Raw genomic sequence first — 19,992 nt, forward strand, 5'->3', positions numbered from 1 at the left:
GTATAGCACAGGGAACTATATTCAATATCCTGTAATAAACCATAATGGAAAAGAATATGAAAGAGTATATATATATATATATATATATATATATATATATATATATATGAAACTGAATCACTTTGTTGTACAGCAGAAATTAACACAATATTGTAAATCAACTATACTTCAATAAACTAAATTTTAAAAAATCAATGAAGGGACTTTCCTGGTGGTCCAGTGGTTAAGAATCCAACCGGCAATACAGGGGACATGGGTTCAATCCCTCTTCAGGGAACTAAGACCCCACATGCTGCGGGGCAACTAAAGCCCATGCGCCACAACTAGAGAGTCCGTGCACCACAACTAGAGAGCCCGTGCACCACAACTAACGAGCCTGCGTGCTCTGGAACCCACGTGCCACAACTGCAACTGCAACTGCAACAACTGCACAAGAGCCCATGTGCGCACTGAAAGATCCCGCATGCCACAACTAAGACCCAATGCAGCCAAAAACATAAATAAATAAATAAATATTTTAAAAAATCAAGGAAAACTTCAAAAACAGGAAAAAAAGTTTATACTTAATTTTGATATGGCATTCCCAAAGAAAAGTGTTTATTAATGATACATTTTTGGAATAATAATGCTGGCATTAAATAACAATGAGAGTTAAAGCTTTTTTTAATTATTATTTTCAAAAAAAGAAAAGAAAGAAATACATCTAATAAACTAATGAAGGACATAATATGAAATCAACTAAAACATTCAATTAATCCAAAAGAATGCAGAATAAAAAACAGGGAACAAAAACATCTGGGACAAATAGAAAACAAATAGCAAGATGATAAATGTAAATATAAAATATGAACCCCAAAATATCAATAATTACATGAAATGTAAATGGTCTGAACATCCTAATTAGAAGGCATGATTTGCCAAATTTGGGGTGGGGGGTGGGTGGGGTGGGTAAGGGAAACCCAGAGCTAATTCCTTGCTGTTTACAATAAAAATCACCTTAAACATAAAAATACATAAGGGTAAAGTAAAATAATGGAAAAGGGTCACGCAAATCCTGAACAAAAAACCAAAAACCTAAATATCAAGTAGATTTTAGAGCAAAAAAATATTACTAGAGATAAACACAGTCATTTCATAAGGATAAAGCAGCCAATTCATCAAAAGGATATAATAATTATAAAAGTTTATACACCTAATATTGTAAATTTGAAATTGAGTTTCAAAGTACATGAAGTAAAAACTGATAGAACTAAAAGGAGAAATAGACAAATGCACAATTATGGTTAATCTCAACATTACTCACAATACTTGCTAAAACAGCCAGAAAGATCAGTAAAAATATACAAGCAACAGTATCAAACAATTTGATCTAATTGAGATTCATAGGCCACTACACACAAAAACAGCAAAATATATATACTCGTTTTAAGTATACATAAACCTTTTACAAGGTAGATAATATTCTGGGACACAAAACAAGTTTCAATAAATTTAAAAGGAATAAAATCATATAAGGAATGTGTGACCACAATGAGACTACATTAAAAATCGGTAACAGAAGTAAACTTGGAAAATCCCCAAATATTTGGAAACTAAATTACATACTTCTAAATAATCCACAGATCAAACAAAAAGTCAAAAGGTAAATTATAAAGTATTTCTAACTAAATGAAAATGTATAAACAACATAACAAAATTTGTGGATGCAGCTAAGGCAAGTACTTTACAGGGAGTTTTATAGCAATGAACACCTATACTAGAAAAGAAGGATTTCACATAAGTGACTTTAAGAAACTAGAAAAACAAGAGCAAATGAAACTGAAAGTAGAAGAAAGGGAATAATAAAGTTCCGAGTGGAAATCAATGCAACAGAAAAATAGAGAAACTGATGAAACTAAAAGCTAGTTCTTTGAGAACATCAATAAAATTCATAAACTTCTAGCCAGACTGAAAAGGAAAAAAAGAGAAAATACAAATAAACAAAACCAAAAATGAGAGTGGTGACATCACTACAAATTCTACACATATTAAAAAAGGGTAGTAAGTTTCTATTACGAATAAGATGATGACAATAAATTTGACAACTTAATGAAACGAACAAATTCCTTGAAAGAAACAAACAAAAGCTTACTTAACAAAAAGAAACTTTGAATAGCCTTGTATCTATTAGGGAAATTAATTTTGTTAGAAATCTTATCACAAAGAAAATTCCAAGCTTCACTGGAAAATGCTACCAAAGCTTTAAGGGAAAAATATCATTTATATACAAACTTCTAGATAATAAAAGATAAATACTTCTCAACTCATTTTATGAAGCCAGCATTCCCTGATATCAAATCAGAAAAAGAAAACTACAAATCGGTATCCCTCATACACATATATACAGGGCTTTGCTGATGACACAGTGGTTAAGAATCCACCTGCCAATGCAGGGGACATGGGTTTGAGCCCTGGTCTGGGAAGATCCCACATGCCACGGAGCAACTAAGCCCTTGCGCCACAACTACTAAGACTGCACTCTAGAGCCTGCAAGCCACAACTACCGAGCCCGTGTGTCCTAGAGCCCATGCTCTGCAACAAGAGAAGCCACCACAATGAGAAGCCCACGCACCACAACAAAGAGTAGCCCCTGCTTGCCGCAACTAGAGAAAGCCTGTGTGCAGCAACAAAGACCCAACTCAGCCAAAAATTAATAAACTTAAAAAAATAGATATAAAAATTCCTAATAGAATTTTAACAAATCGAATCTGACAACAGGTAAAATTGATAAAATATCATGACCAAGTAGAGTTAATCTTAGGAATGCAAGGTTGGTTTAACATTTGAAAATGTCGGTAAGTCATCATATTAACGAACCAAAAAAAGAAAACTCATGATTGTTTTAATATAAAGTATCTGATAAAAATTATTTTACAGTGGAAATTCTATTCCTGAAACTCCCACGAAAATAATAGAAAGGATCTTCACCTACCTGATTAAGGCATCCAAGAAAAACCTACAGATAACATAATTGTTAATGCTGAAACTCTTTCATTTTAAACTGTCTCCTCTTCTGTTACTTTGAATGAAGGGTCCATGTTCCAGGCAAAGGCTAATTCCAAAAGTTATTAACTAGATACCATTCCCCTACCACTTATCATGACATTCACTCTAGAATTTCTCTTTTCAGCATCATCAGTTTTTCCTTCCTTACTACATCATTTCTACCCACATATGTTTCCCTTTCCCATCTTTAAAAAGTCTTTTGATCCCATGCCTACTCTAGCTACCATATGCATTCTCTTTCCCTGTAACAGCAATACTCCTAGAAAGAGCAGTTTCCAAAATCTTTCCTCTCAGCATCATTTAAACCAGCTCAAAACTTTTGCCCTCACTACTCCATCAAAACTACTCTTATCAAGTCAACAAATTCAAAGGTCAATTCTCATTTATCTTTATAACTGTATTTTCAGTTTTAAAATTATTCACCTTCCCACAGAGACAGTGGACTCTCTGAATGGAGGTGCTGTATCTCATTTATCCTACCTTGAATATTAAAAATATTTCATTATATGTGTAATACTCACAATATGTCTATATAATGAATGACCAAAGAAATTTCCTTAACATCTTGGAACTGGAAATTCAAACTAGAGCACACCATAATTTAATAATCATAAATTTAGGTAGAATCCTGTTAGCAAGTTTAGATGAATTTCTGAGACTTACTTTACTTTCACAGATTCTTTAGATGCCTAAACATGCAGAGGCAGAACTACAAAGATGCAATTTTGAAACAGATATTTGAAGATGTATATATGAACACTTAAATTTTTCACAAATTTGTTTACATTGTATTATAAAATATAACTATAATAAATCCTGTAAAATGTATAAAGTCCTCCTTCACAAATTAGAAATAAGTCCTAAGAACTTACATTTTAAATAATTAAAAATAAAACGGAGAAGCAAGACAGGGCTGTATTTATTTCTACTCTAAAGAGTATTCTTAAAATAAAAATAGGTACAAAAATAATTCACAATGGTAGCTACAAGAACTACCATATTTTATAATGTTATTTCACCAAATTGCTAAGTCATTGTTCATAACATATTTATCAAATGAAAATGAAAGCCTTCTGGCTCCAGCTGAAGTCACTTTTCCACAATGTAATTATTATCTAGATCTTGCTTCAGTTTTCAATCAAAATCACCAATGAATATTATAAAATTAAGTTATAGTTCCTTCTCCATTTGTATTTCCAATTACCACATAAGACCTTTTAAAAAGAAATAAAGCTGCAAGTTTCTCAGGACCAATAACAACGTCTCAGGAACAGAATGGGAAAAAACAGAAACAGGTACTACAGGTTCTGTGGAACAAGCTTTTCAAAATTAAGTTTGAAAGTAGACAAAACTTGGTGTTTTGAGTAACCTGGGGCTTTCTTACTTAACTCACATCAGCCAGAGCTAAAGTGAGCAATATGTCAAATTAACTTGCTCAATTTTCTTTTCTTAACTTTTTCAGTGCCCTTTAGGAACACCATTACTGAGAAGCTGCTGTTGGCATTTACAGCACAAAAACTGATTTTGGAAGGTTGATACTACAATCGCCTAAATATCACAAAACTGAAAATTGTATGGTACCAGTTATTTCATCATACTAAAAGGAAAAATAGAGTCTGTAGATAAGCCATTTTTGGTTGGGGGAAAAAAAGGCTCCAGAATGGTTTTAATGGTTGATTTATATTTAAATATAAGCAATGAATACAAAATGACCTCTACCTATAATTTTTAAAACTTGTTGAAATTGCTGACTGAAAAATTAATATTTTTGTGTCTTATCTTTCATATATTAAATGTGATGGTTACAAGAAAATAGAGCCTAGCATATTAATCTCACTGGAGCAGAGCCTTCTATTTAAATAAACCACTGTGTTGGTCATTTAAAATAATTTACAAATCTATTCTCTTTAATGTTTTCAAGTTCAGTACAAATCAAATCTATCACTGAGTAAACCACATAACAAACGAGAGTCAAATGCGTATCAGTATGAAATAACCAATCTATCTTTTAAATGAACCATGTAGAGACTACATTTCATATGAAAAATTATAAATTGATATAGGTATCAAAAGCAATTCCTAGAAAAACAATTATGTCTGACGACGACAATTTTCCTACCACTTGCCATAATATCATTTGTTTCTCCATATGTAAAATAAGCAGTTATGGCTTTGCCTATTTTCCTTTATATGTAAAGACATAAAAATGAAGAAAACAATTGTCTTCCTTGTCTCTATGGAATCTCTCTGGCTGGTCAATTATTTACAATGCTGCTGCTACTTTCCAAACTCATTGGAAAAAATATTTTAATCATCCTGGGAAGAAGGAAATGTAGGTTAAGACTAACTCTTAAACATAAAGAACTATAAATAAGCTAGATTTGATTCTAAAACAACCTTACACAACAACAAATTTACAAAAATGAATTCACTTCAATTGAGCCAATAGCTACTGGAATATATTATTATATTCAAAAACTCTCAGTACTGATTTACAATACTGTGTATTCACAAAGCATATGTTGTTATAGACACAGACAGAAAAGTCAAGTCCCTCTGTCTCCTTTAAAAATAAATAAAACATAAAATTAAATTGCGTGTTCCATGATCTATGTGCTTTGCACTCTAATGTTCCACATGTCTCTCAGCAGCACTGGTCGGTAGTTTTGTTCCAAAATTTCCATGTATTCAAAGTAATCACTCACTCGAAACCCATGCAGTGCTTCTTCCTGTCAAAAAATAGAAAGAGATGTTCATTCGCTTGGGTAAAGACACACAATTCTAAGTTAATGAGTTTTAAACAGTTAATGTATCATTTTTTTTTCAGCTATAGATGGGGGTTTTATGTTTCTAATAAATGTGTAACTGCTTTTTTATTTAGTAGGCTATATGTATATGATAGCAAAAAACCATGTCCCTATGAAACAAGGTTGCCTGTTTTCAAAACCAAAAATGCTTTACCGCTAACAAAAAAACAAGATAATGAAATCTTCCTAATATTTAAGATACAATAGTTTCAATTATAGAATGATTGTTCACATTTGTAATTAGTAAAGACTCTAAAGCTTATCAAAGGATATTTATAATGTAAGAAATATCAGTTCTACAGCTACTGTTCATAAAATCTCCAACAGTCTGCAATTCATAATGTTGGTACTATGCATGTCTATACTAATTTGGAATTTAATGGTTAGTGTCCAAATGAGGCACTCAAGAATGAAAAATAGTAGGAGCACCCATTTAGAATCTTAGACACTTTTAGGAAATTTTATGACTATTTCTTTTAGTATCTCCAAATACTCGCTATGCAATGCCTACCCTTCAAGGTAACAACAAAAAAATTCTGCAAAAGAAACATGATCCCTTAAAAAAAAAAAAAGAAAAAAGAAACATGATCCTTGGTTCAATGTAATGTATTATGTTAGAAGTTTTGGAGGTTATAAAAAATTTGGAGCAATTCATGCCTTTCTGGAGAAAATAGCTTAAAGGCAAAAGCTACTAACAATAAACAATTTAAAAGAATAAAATATATTATCATATACCAAATATTGTGTTAGAGACAGTCTGTAGATGAGAGACATCAGTGTAGGGCAGTTAGGAAAACACCACAAATTCTCAGTAAGAATGGCTGTTTTTAAAGGCCTCAGATGTCGCTAGTCACTACTAGATTAGTAATGGTTCACAGCTTGCACATAATGGGAGAACAGTACACTTACTTGCCACATACCACCTAAAATCTGGGTAATTTGGGGGAAAAGTTAATTGGTACTTTAAAAAAAAAGTATTATTACTGATCTACAAGGCTGATATTATAATTAAGAAAACTAAATGATGTTAAGTTATATGCATAAGATTACACCTTTAAGACTAGAGCTAATACCCTCGAACATAAAAATTTGAACTTTACTCTTAATTTTAAAATACTTGTGACGTTATCCATTTCTTCATTTCTTCATTCATTAATCTCATTCATTCCCTTATTGTATGTAAAGTTCTTGGTTATACAGTGAAGACCCAAAGATGAATGAGACGGGTCTCTGTCCTAAAACATTAACAACTGAAGTATATATCATATCTCCAGTTTCATGTATAAGCAACTGAATCAAAAGGAAGATGTTCATCTTATGAATAGCAGAAATACTATGTAAATTTCTCTCTATCAAACATATTTCACTTTGTTCTTTGGGCAAAAAACAGGATTGAAGTAAGACCAATCTTACTGTTCAAGAATTCACTTTAAACGGTTAGAGTTGTAGTCACGGAACTATTTATGAAGTTATCCATTCTCTTCATTCAAATTATGTGTGATTTGACATTAATCACCCTTTCACTAAAACTATACCTAACTTGGAAAAGAATTATAGTAATGTGTTATTCTAACCAGAAGAAAAAAAACCTAATGCCAGAAAAATTGTCTTAGTACATATTCATGATTTTTAAAAGAATGCTTATTGTTCATTAAATGTGAATTACAATAGGAGATGACAGCATTTGAACAATACCTCTAATAATTCTTTCTGGGCAAAAATAAGCAAAACCTATTTTAACATCTTTTAATTATTGCTCCACTTGAACTTAAAAATAAAAACTACCTATGGAGAACCATAGCTATTACTTGGTTTAAAAATACTTTTTTCCTTAAAACATGTTTTTGAATTATGGCTTCCATTTTGGACATTAATTTTAAAATAAAGAGAAAATACTCTGATAATTATACTGAAGACACACCCATAAAATGGCAAGTAAAGTTGAGGTCTTATTTCATAAGAGAAAGATAAGGCTATTAAGGTCTTATTTCATAATGAATTAAATATTCATTTTAAAAGGAATGTTTTTAAATTATACAGATTATTTAAAATTCACAGGCAATTTTAACTCTGAATAAAATTTTAGAATCTCTGAATTCCACTTTGTCTTCAAAGTGGAATATGTTTCATTTTATCTGAAATGTTCTTATAGCCTTTTCAGTGAATTAATTTTCTTTGTAATTATGACCATTTAGACTGCCAGCTTATCATTCAAGTTATAAAGGACCATTTCCTCAGAATACTGCTTTATTATCATTTCATTTATAGACGTTAAGTATATTGGACTCTAAAAAAATATGAATTCCCTTATTCTTTAAATAGGTAGGCATATGTAATTATATAAGGTAACATTATTCCATTTTATATAAACAGTGCACTATTTGTTCAAGTTTTGTTTTAATAAGTAGTTTGTCTTGGTTGGGAAGTCCATAATGAGTATACTGCATTTTCTTTTTCTTCCTAGTGGCTTTTCAACCAGTGTGCCTTCAATGATTTGCTTTTTTTCATTAATGTTGGGTTTCAAATGTTGAACCATCAGAAAAGCATTAAAAATCACCATCTTAAACCACAATGCTGTGTGTGTATTCAATTATATAATATGACGTATACACAGTTTCCCTCTCTCCTTTGTACATAGAATCTAGTTTCAAGTATGTATCCACTGGTTTTCGTTTACTACTGAGAGCACTTAATTAGAAGTTCCACTGAATTTAGGATTTTTTTTTTTTAAGTAAACAGACTGGTCAATAATACACTAGAAAGATCACAGGATTTGGATTCAGACCAAAAAAGGGTAAAAACTCACCTATATTAGTTACTAGATGTATGAACCTGGGAAAGTTTACAGATTCTCTAAGCCTCAATTTTACAAAGGCTGAATAACAGCATAAATTATGTTGTCTGAACTCTTTACCATGAATTATAAAGCCTTATGTGATCTGACTCCTGTCTCATCTCCGACCATTCTTACTCCCTCACCTTGTTTTGGCCACAATGGTCATCTTGACACTTTCTAAGTGGGCCAAGCTCATTCCAGCCTCTGAGCCTTTGCACTTGTCTTTCTTCTCATGTAGAAGGATTTTGTACAGAAATCTGTGCATTGCTTTTTTTCCTTTGCTTTATTCAGGTTTCTGATTAGCCTCACTGGGCTAATTAGCCTCAGAGTAGCCTTCACTGGGCTCTTTATCTAAACAACACCTATGAATCTCCCTCTCTGACTCCCTTACTGTGTTTGATTTCTTTATAATAAGATCAATACCTGAAATATTATATATTTATTCACATATTATTTATCTACTGGTAGAATGTTAAGGTCAATTTGGCAAGGCCATGGCCTATTCTTGTGACTACAACGATGCCTGTAACACAGATGCTGGACGATGGTCAATGAGTAAATGAGCAGTACCTGTTACTCCCTTTGCCGAGTGCCTGGCATTCAATAAGCACTCACAGTATTAACCGTGGTCATAATAATGTTTTTATTAACCTTTCTCTGAAATGGTTGAGCTAGATTTTCTTGATTGAACTGCCAATTTGTAACGTTAAGTGTGGACAGGCCCATTAAAGATTATTGACTCTAGTCTCTGCTCTTCAACCCCTTACCAAAAATGTAAGAGAACAATTCACTTAAAATATTAAGCTATTACTGTCCTTTCTTGCAACTTCTCAAGAATATGCCTATTATGGAAATCAAGCTATACCTATAATTTCAATCATCATTTTTATCAAAGTTTTCAAAAATAATTTCCAGCAGAAATGTTTTTAGACCTACTGCAAGCCCTGTAAATTTGGAATTTGAATTGCAGATAAGGACTTTCAGGGTGGTAAATAGATACAAAGCATGAAAAGATGAAGTGTGCTACCATGACATGCCTTAGTTTTAAGATTTTAGGATCAAGTTTAGGTATTTTCTGATATACCGTTTCCCTAATATTTAATTATTAATGCATTCAAAAGGTGATTTTAAAAAAAGATAATAGCTCTTTATAGCGTATGGAGGAAAAAAAGTAAGATACATCACTTTGGGTTAAATTGGAACAAAGAGTCAACTAATTAATAATCACAAGGAGGCATATAAAATAATTTTGCCACAAAAGGTATATAGAACTTACCATCCACTAAGGTAACTTAACAAAGGATCCATATTAACGTCATCTCTCACATAGGAAGCACCAAATTATACAGTTAGAGTTACATAAGAGAAGGGGTTTTGTGAACTTAGTTCTGCTCTTTACCCTTGCTGGAGATGACCTCTTGTGTGTTATGTCTGAACTATGATATAAAAAAGGATCTTCCTTCCTGGTCAAAGCGGTAGAAACACAAACAACCTGTAAGTCACGTTTCTTCTAGTATATTCTTCCTAGAATGTTTGGTATAATTAGAAATTCCTGGACCCAATATTTCCCAAACTTCTGAATCCCTTGTGTTCAACCTCCAAAGGTAACATTTTCACATATTCTAAAGGTTGCAAGCTACTTAAGATTTTATACTAAAATCTGACAACGTAGTTCTCTGTCATGAAAACTCTGTCTTAGTAGGTCTGGGAGGAATCTAGGTATATCAGTTTTAATAAGGACCCTAGTGATTTTTAAGATCAGGAAAGTTTAGACAGAAAGTGTAGTTCTGGAGAGAACACGATGTTCTTAAATATTTAGGATAAAGTACGCATTCGTAAAGAGTTTAACTCAGCTGAGGGGTACATGGCATATGTGATGACTACAGAGATGATTAAATTTTGGCTGGGTAAATGAGGGAATAGGCCTTGATCAGATACAACGTAAGAGAATGTTCCTGACATAGATCTGCAGTACATGCCTGGTATTACTACATGATATAATACCAAGATGTCTCAGGAGCTGGAGAAGAAAATGGGAGCAAAAGTATATAGTCTAGCAATGGATCCAGGAGAAAATCCCGTTTCCTTTGCTGTGTTGTTTGCACATTTTTTAAGCAAAAAAAAAAAAAAAAAATACAAGAGAAGGATGAACAGGGATGTAGAAACTCAAATAACTGCTACTTTTTTTTTTAAAGCACTTGCAATGTGTCAGATAATGTTCTAGAAGTATTTTACAGATATCATCTCATTTAGTTCCTCAACAAGTCTATATGATAGGTATTATTTCATGCCCAATTAGACAGATGAGAAAACTGAAGCATGGAGAGGTAAGCAACATGCCCAAGCTTACACAGAGTGGCAGAATTTAACTTGAGGTGGACTCAAGTGATATAAGGTCAATGCAGAAAACATAACTGAAAACCACAGTTGAATAATACTGAGCTTGTTGTGTCTGATCCTTTGGATGGTGAATTATTTTTAATACTATAAACACTTCTGTCTTTTGAGAGCTTAGAATACAATTATTATTATTATTTTCAGTCTGATCTCCATTTGTTACCCTGTCAACATGCTCAGGTAACCACAGCTGCAATAGTAACAACAACAAAAAACCCTCTTGACAATTTACTGATGGGTTGAAATTAATCTTATTTTTACATAATTATAAATTGATTTTGCCATAATATGCAGGATTTAGTTGAAGCATTTTAATTAAGTATTTTGAGTCTTCACAGCCTGATTTTCACTGGAAGGCAATCTTCTCCTAGCCTGGCATTTCAGTGAGGTTTGTCCCCAGGTTGAATTCATAAACTAAAACCTAGATCACTGTCAGCCTATTAACATGCAGAGGAATGCAATACAGCCAGTCTGGTAAAACAGTGGGTCTTCTGAAGTACTATCAAAGTAATTCTCCCTACAGTTGTTGCTTGTGTGTGTGTGTGTGTGTGCATGAGAGAGAGAGAGAGAGAGAGAGAGATCCATCCATTAAAAATAAACCAACCCAACTTTAGACTTTCAAGTCTGAGATATTTGAGAATATTTATTTTGTCAGATGATGTTTTTGTTTCTGGATGTTTGATGCCTACAGATTTTCTGAACCATCATCTGTCACAGAAAAACATTAGGTCCAAGGACTAAGCTCTTCAGCACACCTTTAGAAGTTGCCTTCTAAGTCAGCACTAATCTATCAGTCACCACAGTGTGGGAATAATGCACTTAGCTGCTCTATTATCCAACCCACATTCTTGTTGTGCCTAAAAAGATATTGTGAAAAACTCAGATAACACCTTGCTGATAAACTTATACCCATGGCATTCATCTAATCTTTTAGTGGTTTAATCAAATGAGGAAACATAAACAAGTTTTATTGCTTGCTTGTTTTTTTTTTTTGTTTTTTTGTTTTTTTTTTTTAGTAAACCTGAGTTAAGAAATTTCAAGTCATCTTTTTAATATACTGATCAGGAAGAATTGTTCAGTGGCCTACCAGAAATGCAAACCCTGAGTCTGGATTCAATTACCTGATTTAAAATTTTGAGCCTAAACCAAAATGAATACAGAATGGGTTGGTATTTTGTCTATACTACATGCTTCAGACAGATTTTTATTCCTAAAGTAATATTTCCAACATGCCCCTTCTGTCAGTACATGAAACTTAAAACCGGGAAAAGAACTCCGTATTTTCAATTCTGGAATCATCTCATTATCTCAAGTTTCTCGGGATAACTGATAATACTGTAACTGAAAACATGCTTGTGGTTTTTCAGTATTTTGGAAACTAATTCAATTGGGCCTGATTATTTGAACTTATTTACCACAGTCAGATGCTTGTTCTATCCATTTTTATATAATGATTAATATCTTCCTTTTAAAAAGTAGTTTTATTACAAAAGAAGCACGGTCCCATTATTCAAAAAAAAAAAAAGTCCACATAAATATACTCAATAAAAAGTAAAAGTCCCCTGTTTTACTCTACCTCCTCTTTCCTCTCAGAAGCAGTCATTATTAAATAGTAGAGTCAGGGCACAACATGTAATCTATGTAAGAATATTATTATGGCTGTGGTATGTAGTTATATAGAGAATTATTGATAAGTTTTTTTCCTTTTGAACAAGTCTGAGATTTTGGATCAGATATAAAACATAATTTCCAAGGTTTAATCTCCCTAACTGTAGTTTAATGAGGACTTTTAAAATCATATATCTTTCTGACTAGGGGGATCTTTTGAGGGGAGGAAGAATAAAAATCACTTCCTTAATCAAAATTTCATGATTGGGTAATATGTGAATAAGTGAAAAACAGTATACATATGTTTACATACTTTGCAAAGAAGAGATTGTAACAGGGCTTAATGGAGTACTTAAAGGGGTATGTAAATGCATATTTCAAAATTAACTACATTGGAGTTTATCTCACAAGAAAAATACCCACCAAAAGAAATCAGTGACCGTGAGACCTACCTGCTGAAAATAAAACAAAAAATACAGTGAAGTCACGGTATTAGAAAGGTATTAGAAAGGCATTTTTCCTAATACCTCAGATGAATGCAAATAGCAGGAGTAAGAAGTAAGGTTAGTTCCATCCAAAATAACTGATAAGTATCTAATGGTAAAGAATAAAGATAAAATTAATTCACGTAGCAATTATCTGTCCACCTAGAAAAAACCTAATGTTGGTTTTGGTGTATGTATGCATATGCGTGCATATGTGTGTCTGAGGGTAGCAGGGGGAGGGAAACATATTTTAAATTCAAGGAAAGATTTTAGCTTAAAACAAAAAGTTGGATTTCCAGGAAGAATCACACACAGAGATATATTTATATATCTTGCATTTTCTAAAGTCCAGAGCTTCAAAAGTCCCATTATTGTGAGAAAGAAAGCAGCTATATCTTGCTTTAAAATATTAACTTATATATAGTAGTGACTTTTTTAAAAAGAGTGTTATGATAGAATCTTTCATGGAAACCTTTTATGAAAATATTTGATAGTTTAGAAAAATATGAAGGTATAGGCAATTACATTAAATGTTTTTAAAAAGTATCAAAGCTCTGTATTAACACACAGTAACTTGAACTTTTATTGACTAAATAAGATATAGGAATATCCAAAAAAAAAAAAAAAAAAGCCCTTTTGGCACAGCATACTGGCTGAAAGCAAAATTTTGTAGCCAGGCAGCTTAACTTCATATCCCAGGCCCACTACTCTCTAGCACCACTCACCAGCTGTAAAATCTTGGGTAATTTACTTAACTCAGTGCCTTGGTTTCCTCATCTCTAAAATAAAGATAATACCTACCTCTCAAGGTTGCTTTTAGGATTTCATGAGTGTCTAGAAAAATATCTGGCATTAGACACACCATCAAAGTTGACCATTAACTTTCAGCCAAAATTTTTCCTCTAGAAGTAAAGTTACTTACTTTTAGGAAAACCTGCAGATCTTGAATCTGAGTGTGCTGTAGAATGTCTTGTTGTAGATGTTTGAATATAGCTATACAGATATACACTTGATAATCAGGACCAAGGAAAATACAAGTAGCAATATAATGGCAGATTTCTATCCAATCTAAATAATTCCAAAAACACTGAGTTATCCATTGCAGGCAAATCTAGGGAAAGAAAAAAAAAAGAATTTAGTTCATTAGAAAGCTTATAAAGCTATATTTGACTTTTAAAAAACAGTACCCAATAACTCACACAAAACCAATGAAGAGCTTAGCATTTAATCAAAACAGAAAGACATTTTGCATACAAGAAGCCTCATAAGGATGCTTCACCTATTTGCCTAATGTGTGAGAAAAGTTTCATGGCCTTGGGATTCAGGACTTAGGGGTAACTGGATGGTGTTCACACTGTTCATATGCTATTGCTAAATGCCTTCTTTAGTCATATTTTCCTCCTCTTACCATAACACCAGTCTGCTCTCTACAGATAACAAATGCTGAGACTATTTTAATTCAGAGATGGGAGCTTTTTCTATCCTACCTATAATCACAGCTGTATAATTATGCAGATGATGATTGCTAAATATGCATATGGACTCTTGGTGAATCAGAAAACAATTTAAACCAACTAGAATTATGTAACATAAAAACTGAGAGCTAATGAATAGAATTCAAAAATGAGACTTTTTACAAAAATCATTTACTTTACTTTCTGAATAATATTTTTCAGATTATAAAAGTAATACATACCCATCACAAAAACAAACAGAAAACTTTAAAAAATACAGTGATTAACATTGTTAATATTTTGGTACATTAATGTTGCAGGTGGAATTGTGTCTCCCCCCAAAAATATGTCAAAGTCCTAAACCCCAGGACCTATGAATGTGACATTATTTGAAAACAGCATCTTTACAGAGGTAATCAAGTTAAAATGAGGTCATTAGGGTGAACCCTATTCCAATATGACTGGTATCAAGGAAACTGAACAATCTGAACACACACAGAAGGCAGAAGTTGAAAGGACACACATGGAGAATGTCACGTGAAGACAGAAGATTGGAGTGATGCATCTATAAGCCAAGAGATATTTAAGGCTACCAGAAGCTAGGAGGGAGCCATCAAACAGTTCTTTCCCCAGTGCCTTCAAAGGGAACACTTTTATCCCCCCAAACTGTGAGATGATAAATTTCTGTTGTTTTAAGTTACTGACTTTGTAGTACTTTGATACTACCATCCTGGGAAACTAAGACAATTACTTTCCAATATTTTTAATTTATGATTTACAATTTACCACTGAGGAGAGATTTCTTTGATTGAACCTCTCTTCCCTATAGTTTTGTTCTTTAGAGGTGGGAAGGAACGGAGGAGATATGGAGGCTTATCTCACTTTGTCATAGATAAAGTAGACATACACAAATTTTCCTTTTTTGTTCCACTGTGTTGACCTTTAAAAAGTATATTATTGAACAGTTTCTAAAATTTGCTTTTATTTCCCTGATTCAGTTTAGAGGGATGCTGCTTCTGCTTTTAACTGCCTTTATCAAGGTGTATTGGTTTGCTGAGGTTGTCGTAACAAGGTAACAGACTGGGTGACTTAAACAACAGAAATTTATCTTCTCTAGATTTTGGAGAAGCCCACAGTTAAGGTATTGGCAAGGTTGGTTTCTTCTGAGGCCTCTCTCCTTGGCTTGTAAATGTCCGTCTTCTCCCAACGTTTTCACATGGTCTTTCTCTTGTACGTGTCTGGTGTCCAAATTTCTTCTTATAAGTACACTGATAATATTGGATTCAGACCCACCCTAATGACCTCATTTTAACTTAATTACCCCTTTAAAGACTCTGTCTCCAAATACAGTCTCATTCTGAGGTACTGAGGGTTAAGACTTCAACATATGAATTTTGCAAGGGGGGTGCAGGGAGGGAAGGGCACAAATCAGCCCATACCAGATGGTATCATAAAATTTTTGTTTTCCATACATCATTACTCATGTCAACCATTAACCTTTTAATTTCAGGCTATTATAGGCATATCTTTTCATCTCATTTTCTGGTCATATTTCTTATTATTGATAATGCCAACTATACATGACCAAATATTTTCTTTTTTTTTTTTAACTTTAACTCTGTTTCAGGTATCGGATTTTCCTTTACAAATATAATGTTCCCTTCTATTATGTTTCAAAATCTTTTCATAGAGCCCATGGGTTAACTCAATATTGAATTAAAATATATCTGTGAACATCCAATATTTGTCCACAGGAAGGATATATTTAATTTCCTTTGGTCACAACTTTACTTTTCACTTGGCAGCAACAGGATTCTTCTCCTAGATCTTGACCTGGAGGGAAGGTTGGTATGCAAAGCTCATCACCAACTTCCATTGCCTAATCAAGTATCCACACAGTATAGCTCAGCTGCCCTGGGGAGGAAATATATCTCTTGCTCCTACTTGACTAGATGGCTTGAAAGAGTCAGTGGTTCTTTGACTAGAAGCAAAACGTTTTTAATTCCCTAATGCACTGCTGCCAGGCTTCTGTCTGTTCTTTGCTACAGATGTTAATACCAATCAACTTAGGGCCACGCTTTGTTAATGAAAATGAGAGACTCTGGATGAATGAAGAAGGAGAAACAACCGAAGAGTGAAAATTAATACAAATGATCCAAGTAGCCAGAGAAAGCAGTTCCCATTTAGTTGTCAGCTTCATAGGTGACTAGCAAGTCGACAGTAATGAAGGGGTAACAGTTTCTATCTTTTTTCTAGTTGGCCTATTCTACAGGTTGAATGGTGTGGAACTGTTGATCATCAACTCATTTTGACCTTTAAGCCTAGCAATTTTATATGATTCAAACAAAGATATCCGAAGTCAAAATACTTATTTATCCATAAAGCTTTACCCATGTTGGTTAAAAAAAGTTGCCCCCAAATCTGCAATTACTTATTTATTATACATAGTTTCTAATGCAGTGGCAATTTTCTGGCATTTACGCAACATTCATGCAGTGTTTTCTATACAATGTCTATTTTTTTCCATTAAATGGAGAATAATGCCAGCCTTTTCTACAGATGGGAAATTTAGGAAAGGAAAAAGAGAGATTATAATTGAAAGCACTCTGAAAATATATCAAGTGCTATGTAAATGTTTTTCTATAACAAAGGTACAAATGTTTATTATTTAACGAACATTTATGTACCTAATCTACAAGTGTTATAATTCTTCTGTGAACAAAAGACATTTAGTTCCTGCTCTCATGGGACTTATATTTAAAGAGGAGACATACACTTTTTAAATATATGACCTTCTTCACTTGGTAGGAACTGTATCTGCTATTGCTATTATATGTGTAAGATACTCCAGAATTATTAAATTGTAATAGAATTCTAAAACACTATTTCCCTGGAAGAATGCTGAACCATGAGTTAAGGAAGTAACTTCTCTATATTTATAAAATGAAATAGTCCGTGAATCAGCTGACAGTCTAGGACTCCAACAGGACAAAAGAAATAGTATGTGTCCAAATAGACATGATGAACTTTTTTCTTTAACATTTTTATTATGGAATTATTCCAAATATACATAAAAGGAAAAAAGCAGTACATGAACCAGACTCATCAAAGCTTCAAAATTCTGACTGGCTGATATGTCTGAAGTCCATTTTCCTGTATAGGTTTCCCCTCTTTAAAAATTTTAAGATAAAACACATCGTAAATTCCTATATGTTACATCTGTGTTTGCTTTAAAACAAACTGAGTTTTCATTTCATTTACCACACATGACAAAAATAACAATCCAGAATAATAATACTAACATGACCACAAGCAATATAATTACTTAAAACAGTAGTATTTTTGCTGTTTTATTTGTCATTTAGACAATGTATTACTTGGCATGTACAGTCAAATTACTGTGTTTTAAAGTGCCTTTTAGGGTGTGGAGAAAAAGAAACCCTCCTATACTGTTGGTGGGAATGTAAACTGGTGCAGACCCTATGGAGAACAGTATGGAGGTCCCGTAAAAACTAAAAATAGAGCTACCATATGATCCAGCAATTCTACTCCTGGGCATATATCATGAGAAAACTCTAATTTGAAAACATACATGCACCCCGATGTTCACTGCAGCACTATTTACAATAGCCAAGACATGGAAGCAACCTAAGTGTCCATCGACAGATGAATGGATAAAGAAGATGTGGCACATATATACAATGGAATATTACTCAGCCATAAAAAAGAATGAAATAATGCCATTTGCAGCAACATGGATGGACCTAGATATTATTACACTAAGTGAAGTAAATCAGACAGAGAAAGACAACTATCATATGGTATCACTTATATGTGGAATCTAAAAAAAACGATATAAATGAACTTATTTACCAAAACAGAGACTCACAGACATAGAAAACAAACTTATGGTTACCAGAGAGGATAACAGCAGGTGTGGGAGATAAATTAGGAGTTTGGGATTAACATATACACACTACTATATATAAAACAGGTAAATGACAAGGACCTACTGTAGAGCACAGGGAAGTATATTCAATGTCTTGTAATAACCTATAATGGAAAAGATTCTGAAAATAACATATATATATACACGCACACATATATATGTATGTATAACTGAATCACTTACACAACATTGTAAATTAACTATAATTTAAAAATGGTTAAAAAAAATAAAGTGCCTCATAAGGTTATACTATCAAGTGGGTACTGTTAGGTTCATTTAATTATATGTGTTTATATTATTATATGAACTATTTAAATGACTCCAAAGTAAAAAGACAAAGTAAGGTATATTTCCTGATTCTTCAGCTTATTCTTTTCCCTATCCCTATAAGAAATCATTTAACAAAATATGATACATTCTTTCATATTTTTAATATAAGGATATTTGTACATGTATTTATATCTCCACCCTTTCTCATACAAATAGTAATGTACTAAACACTCTTTTTTGTCTCCACCTTTTTCTCACTTAACAAAAGATCCTGTATATCACTCCATGGCAATATACAGAGGTACTTCTCATTCATTTTTATAACTGCATAGGGCTACCCTGTGGATAAACCATAACTCATTCAAGAATCCCGTTTATGGACACTTGCATTATTTCTAGTCTTTTGATACTATATGCTATAAAAACATATTTGTACACATACATTTTCAAAATTTTTGTCCGTGTATCTCTGGGATAGATTTCTATAAATGAGACTGCTGGATGAAAGGGTAAATGCACATATGTTTTTGCTAGATACTGCCAAATTCCCTCTTATAAGTCTCAAAAATACACTATATTTTCAAAACCAAGCAGTTGAGGCCTTACAGTCATTGAGAAAATATTATTAGTAGTTTATGGAATAGGTTACAAAGAAAGTGAAACAAACTAATTATGTTTTTATAGTAAACCAATGTTCCTTACACTGAATTATAATTTGAAACATTTGAATGTCTTTTTAGGATAAAGAGGGAGGAAAATCACTTATACAATATGCATCAAAACGTACCATAGCCTTCCTAGAAAATTTTGCTCCTTAATCATACTTAAGCTTATGCCAAAGCACATTAAGATGCAACACTAAGACAAACATAATTATTTTAGCTGAGGTAAATTATTCTCACTTGTATCTAGATATAAAAAAAAAATCTTCAAAATATTTACTTAATTCTTAAGTAAAAACATTGGTTAGAACAATTACTTATGGATACCTGATTAAGTCAAAATAGGTATGCTCTAAATGATCAAGTTTTATGATACAAAGACACTTTTTAACAGCTCTTCTGGCATTATTTGTTCATCATAGAAAGAATATTAGTAAAGTAAGATGTGGTTTAAAGTGAAGTCCTCGCTATCAGGGTGA

General features: G+C 32.7%; 1 protein-coding gene across 3 annotated transcripts in view; it reads right to left on the bottom strand.

The window, feature by feature from the left end:
- Window positions 1-1,537: 1,537 nt before the first annotated feature.
- TBC1D32 (TBC1 domain family member 32) overlaps window positions 1,538-19,992 on the bottom strand; it is a 182,397-nt gene continuing 163,942 nt past the window's right edge. For 2 of the 3 annotated variants that reach the window (XM_079939019.1, XM_079939017.1), the window contains 2 exons: window positions 14,101-14,289; window positions 1,538-5,774 (listed from right to left, as the gene is read on the bottom strand). In XM_079939019.1, coding sequence (XP_079795145.1) covers window positions 5,655-5,774; window positions 14,101-14,289 — 309 coding nt within the window. In that variant the 3' untranslated portion in view covers window positions 1,538-5,654. Of the gene's footprint in view, window positions 5,775-13,116; window positions 13,149-14,100; window positions 14,290-19,992 lie in introns of all 3 variants that reach the window. The other variant, XM_079939018.1, reaches the window with a different exon arrangement.

Source organism: Stenella coeruleoalba, assembly GCF_951394435.1.
Source record: "Stenella coeruleoalba genome assembly, chromosome: 12".
NCBI lineage: Eukaryota > Metazoa > Chordata > Mammalia > Artiodactyla > Delphinidae > Stenella > Stenella coeruleoalba.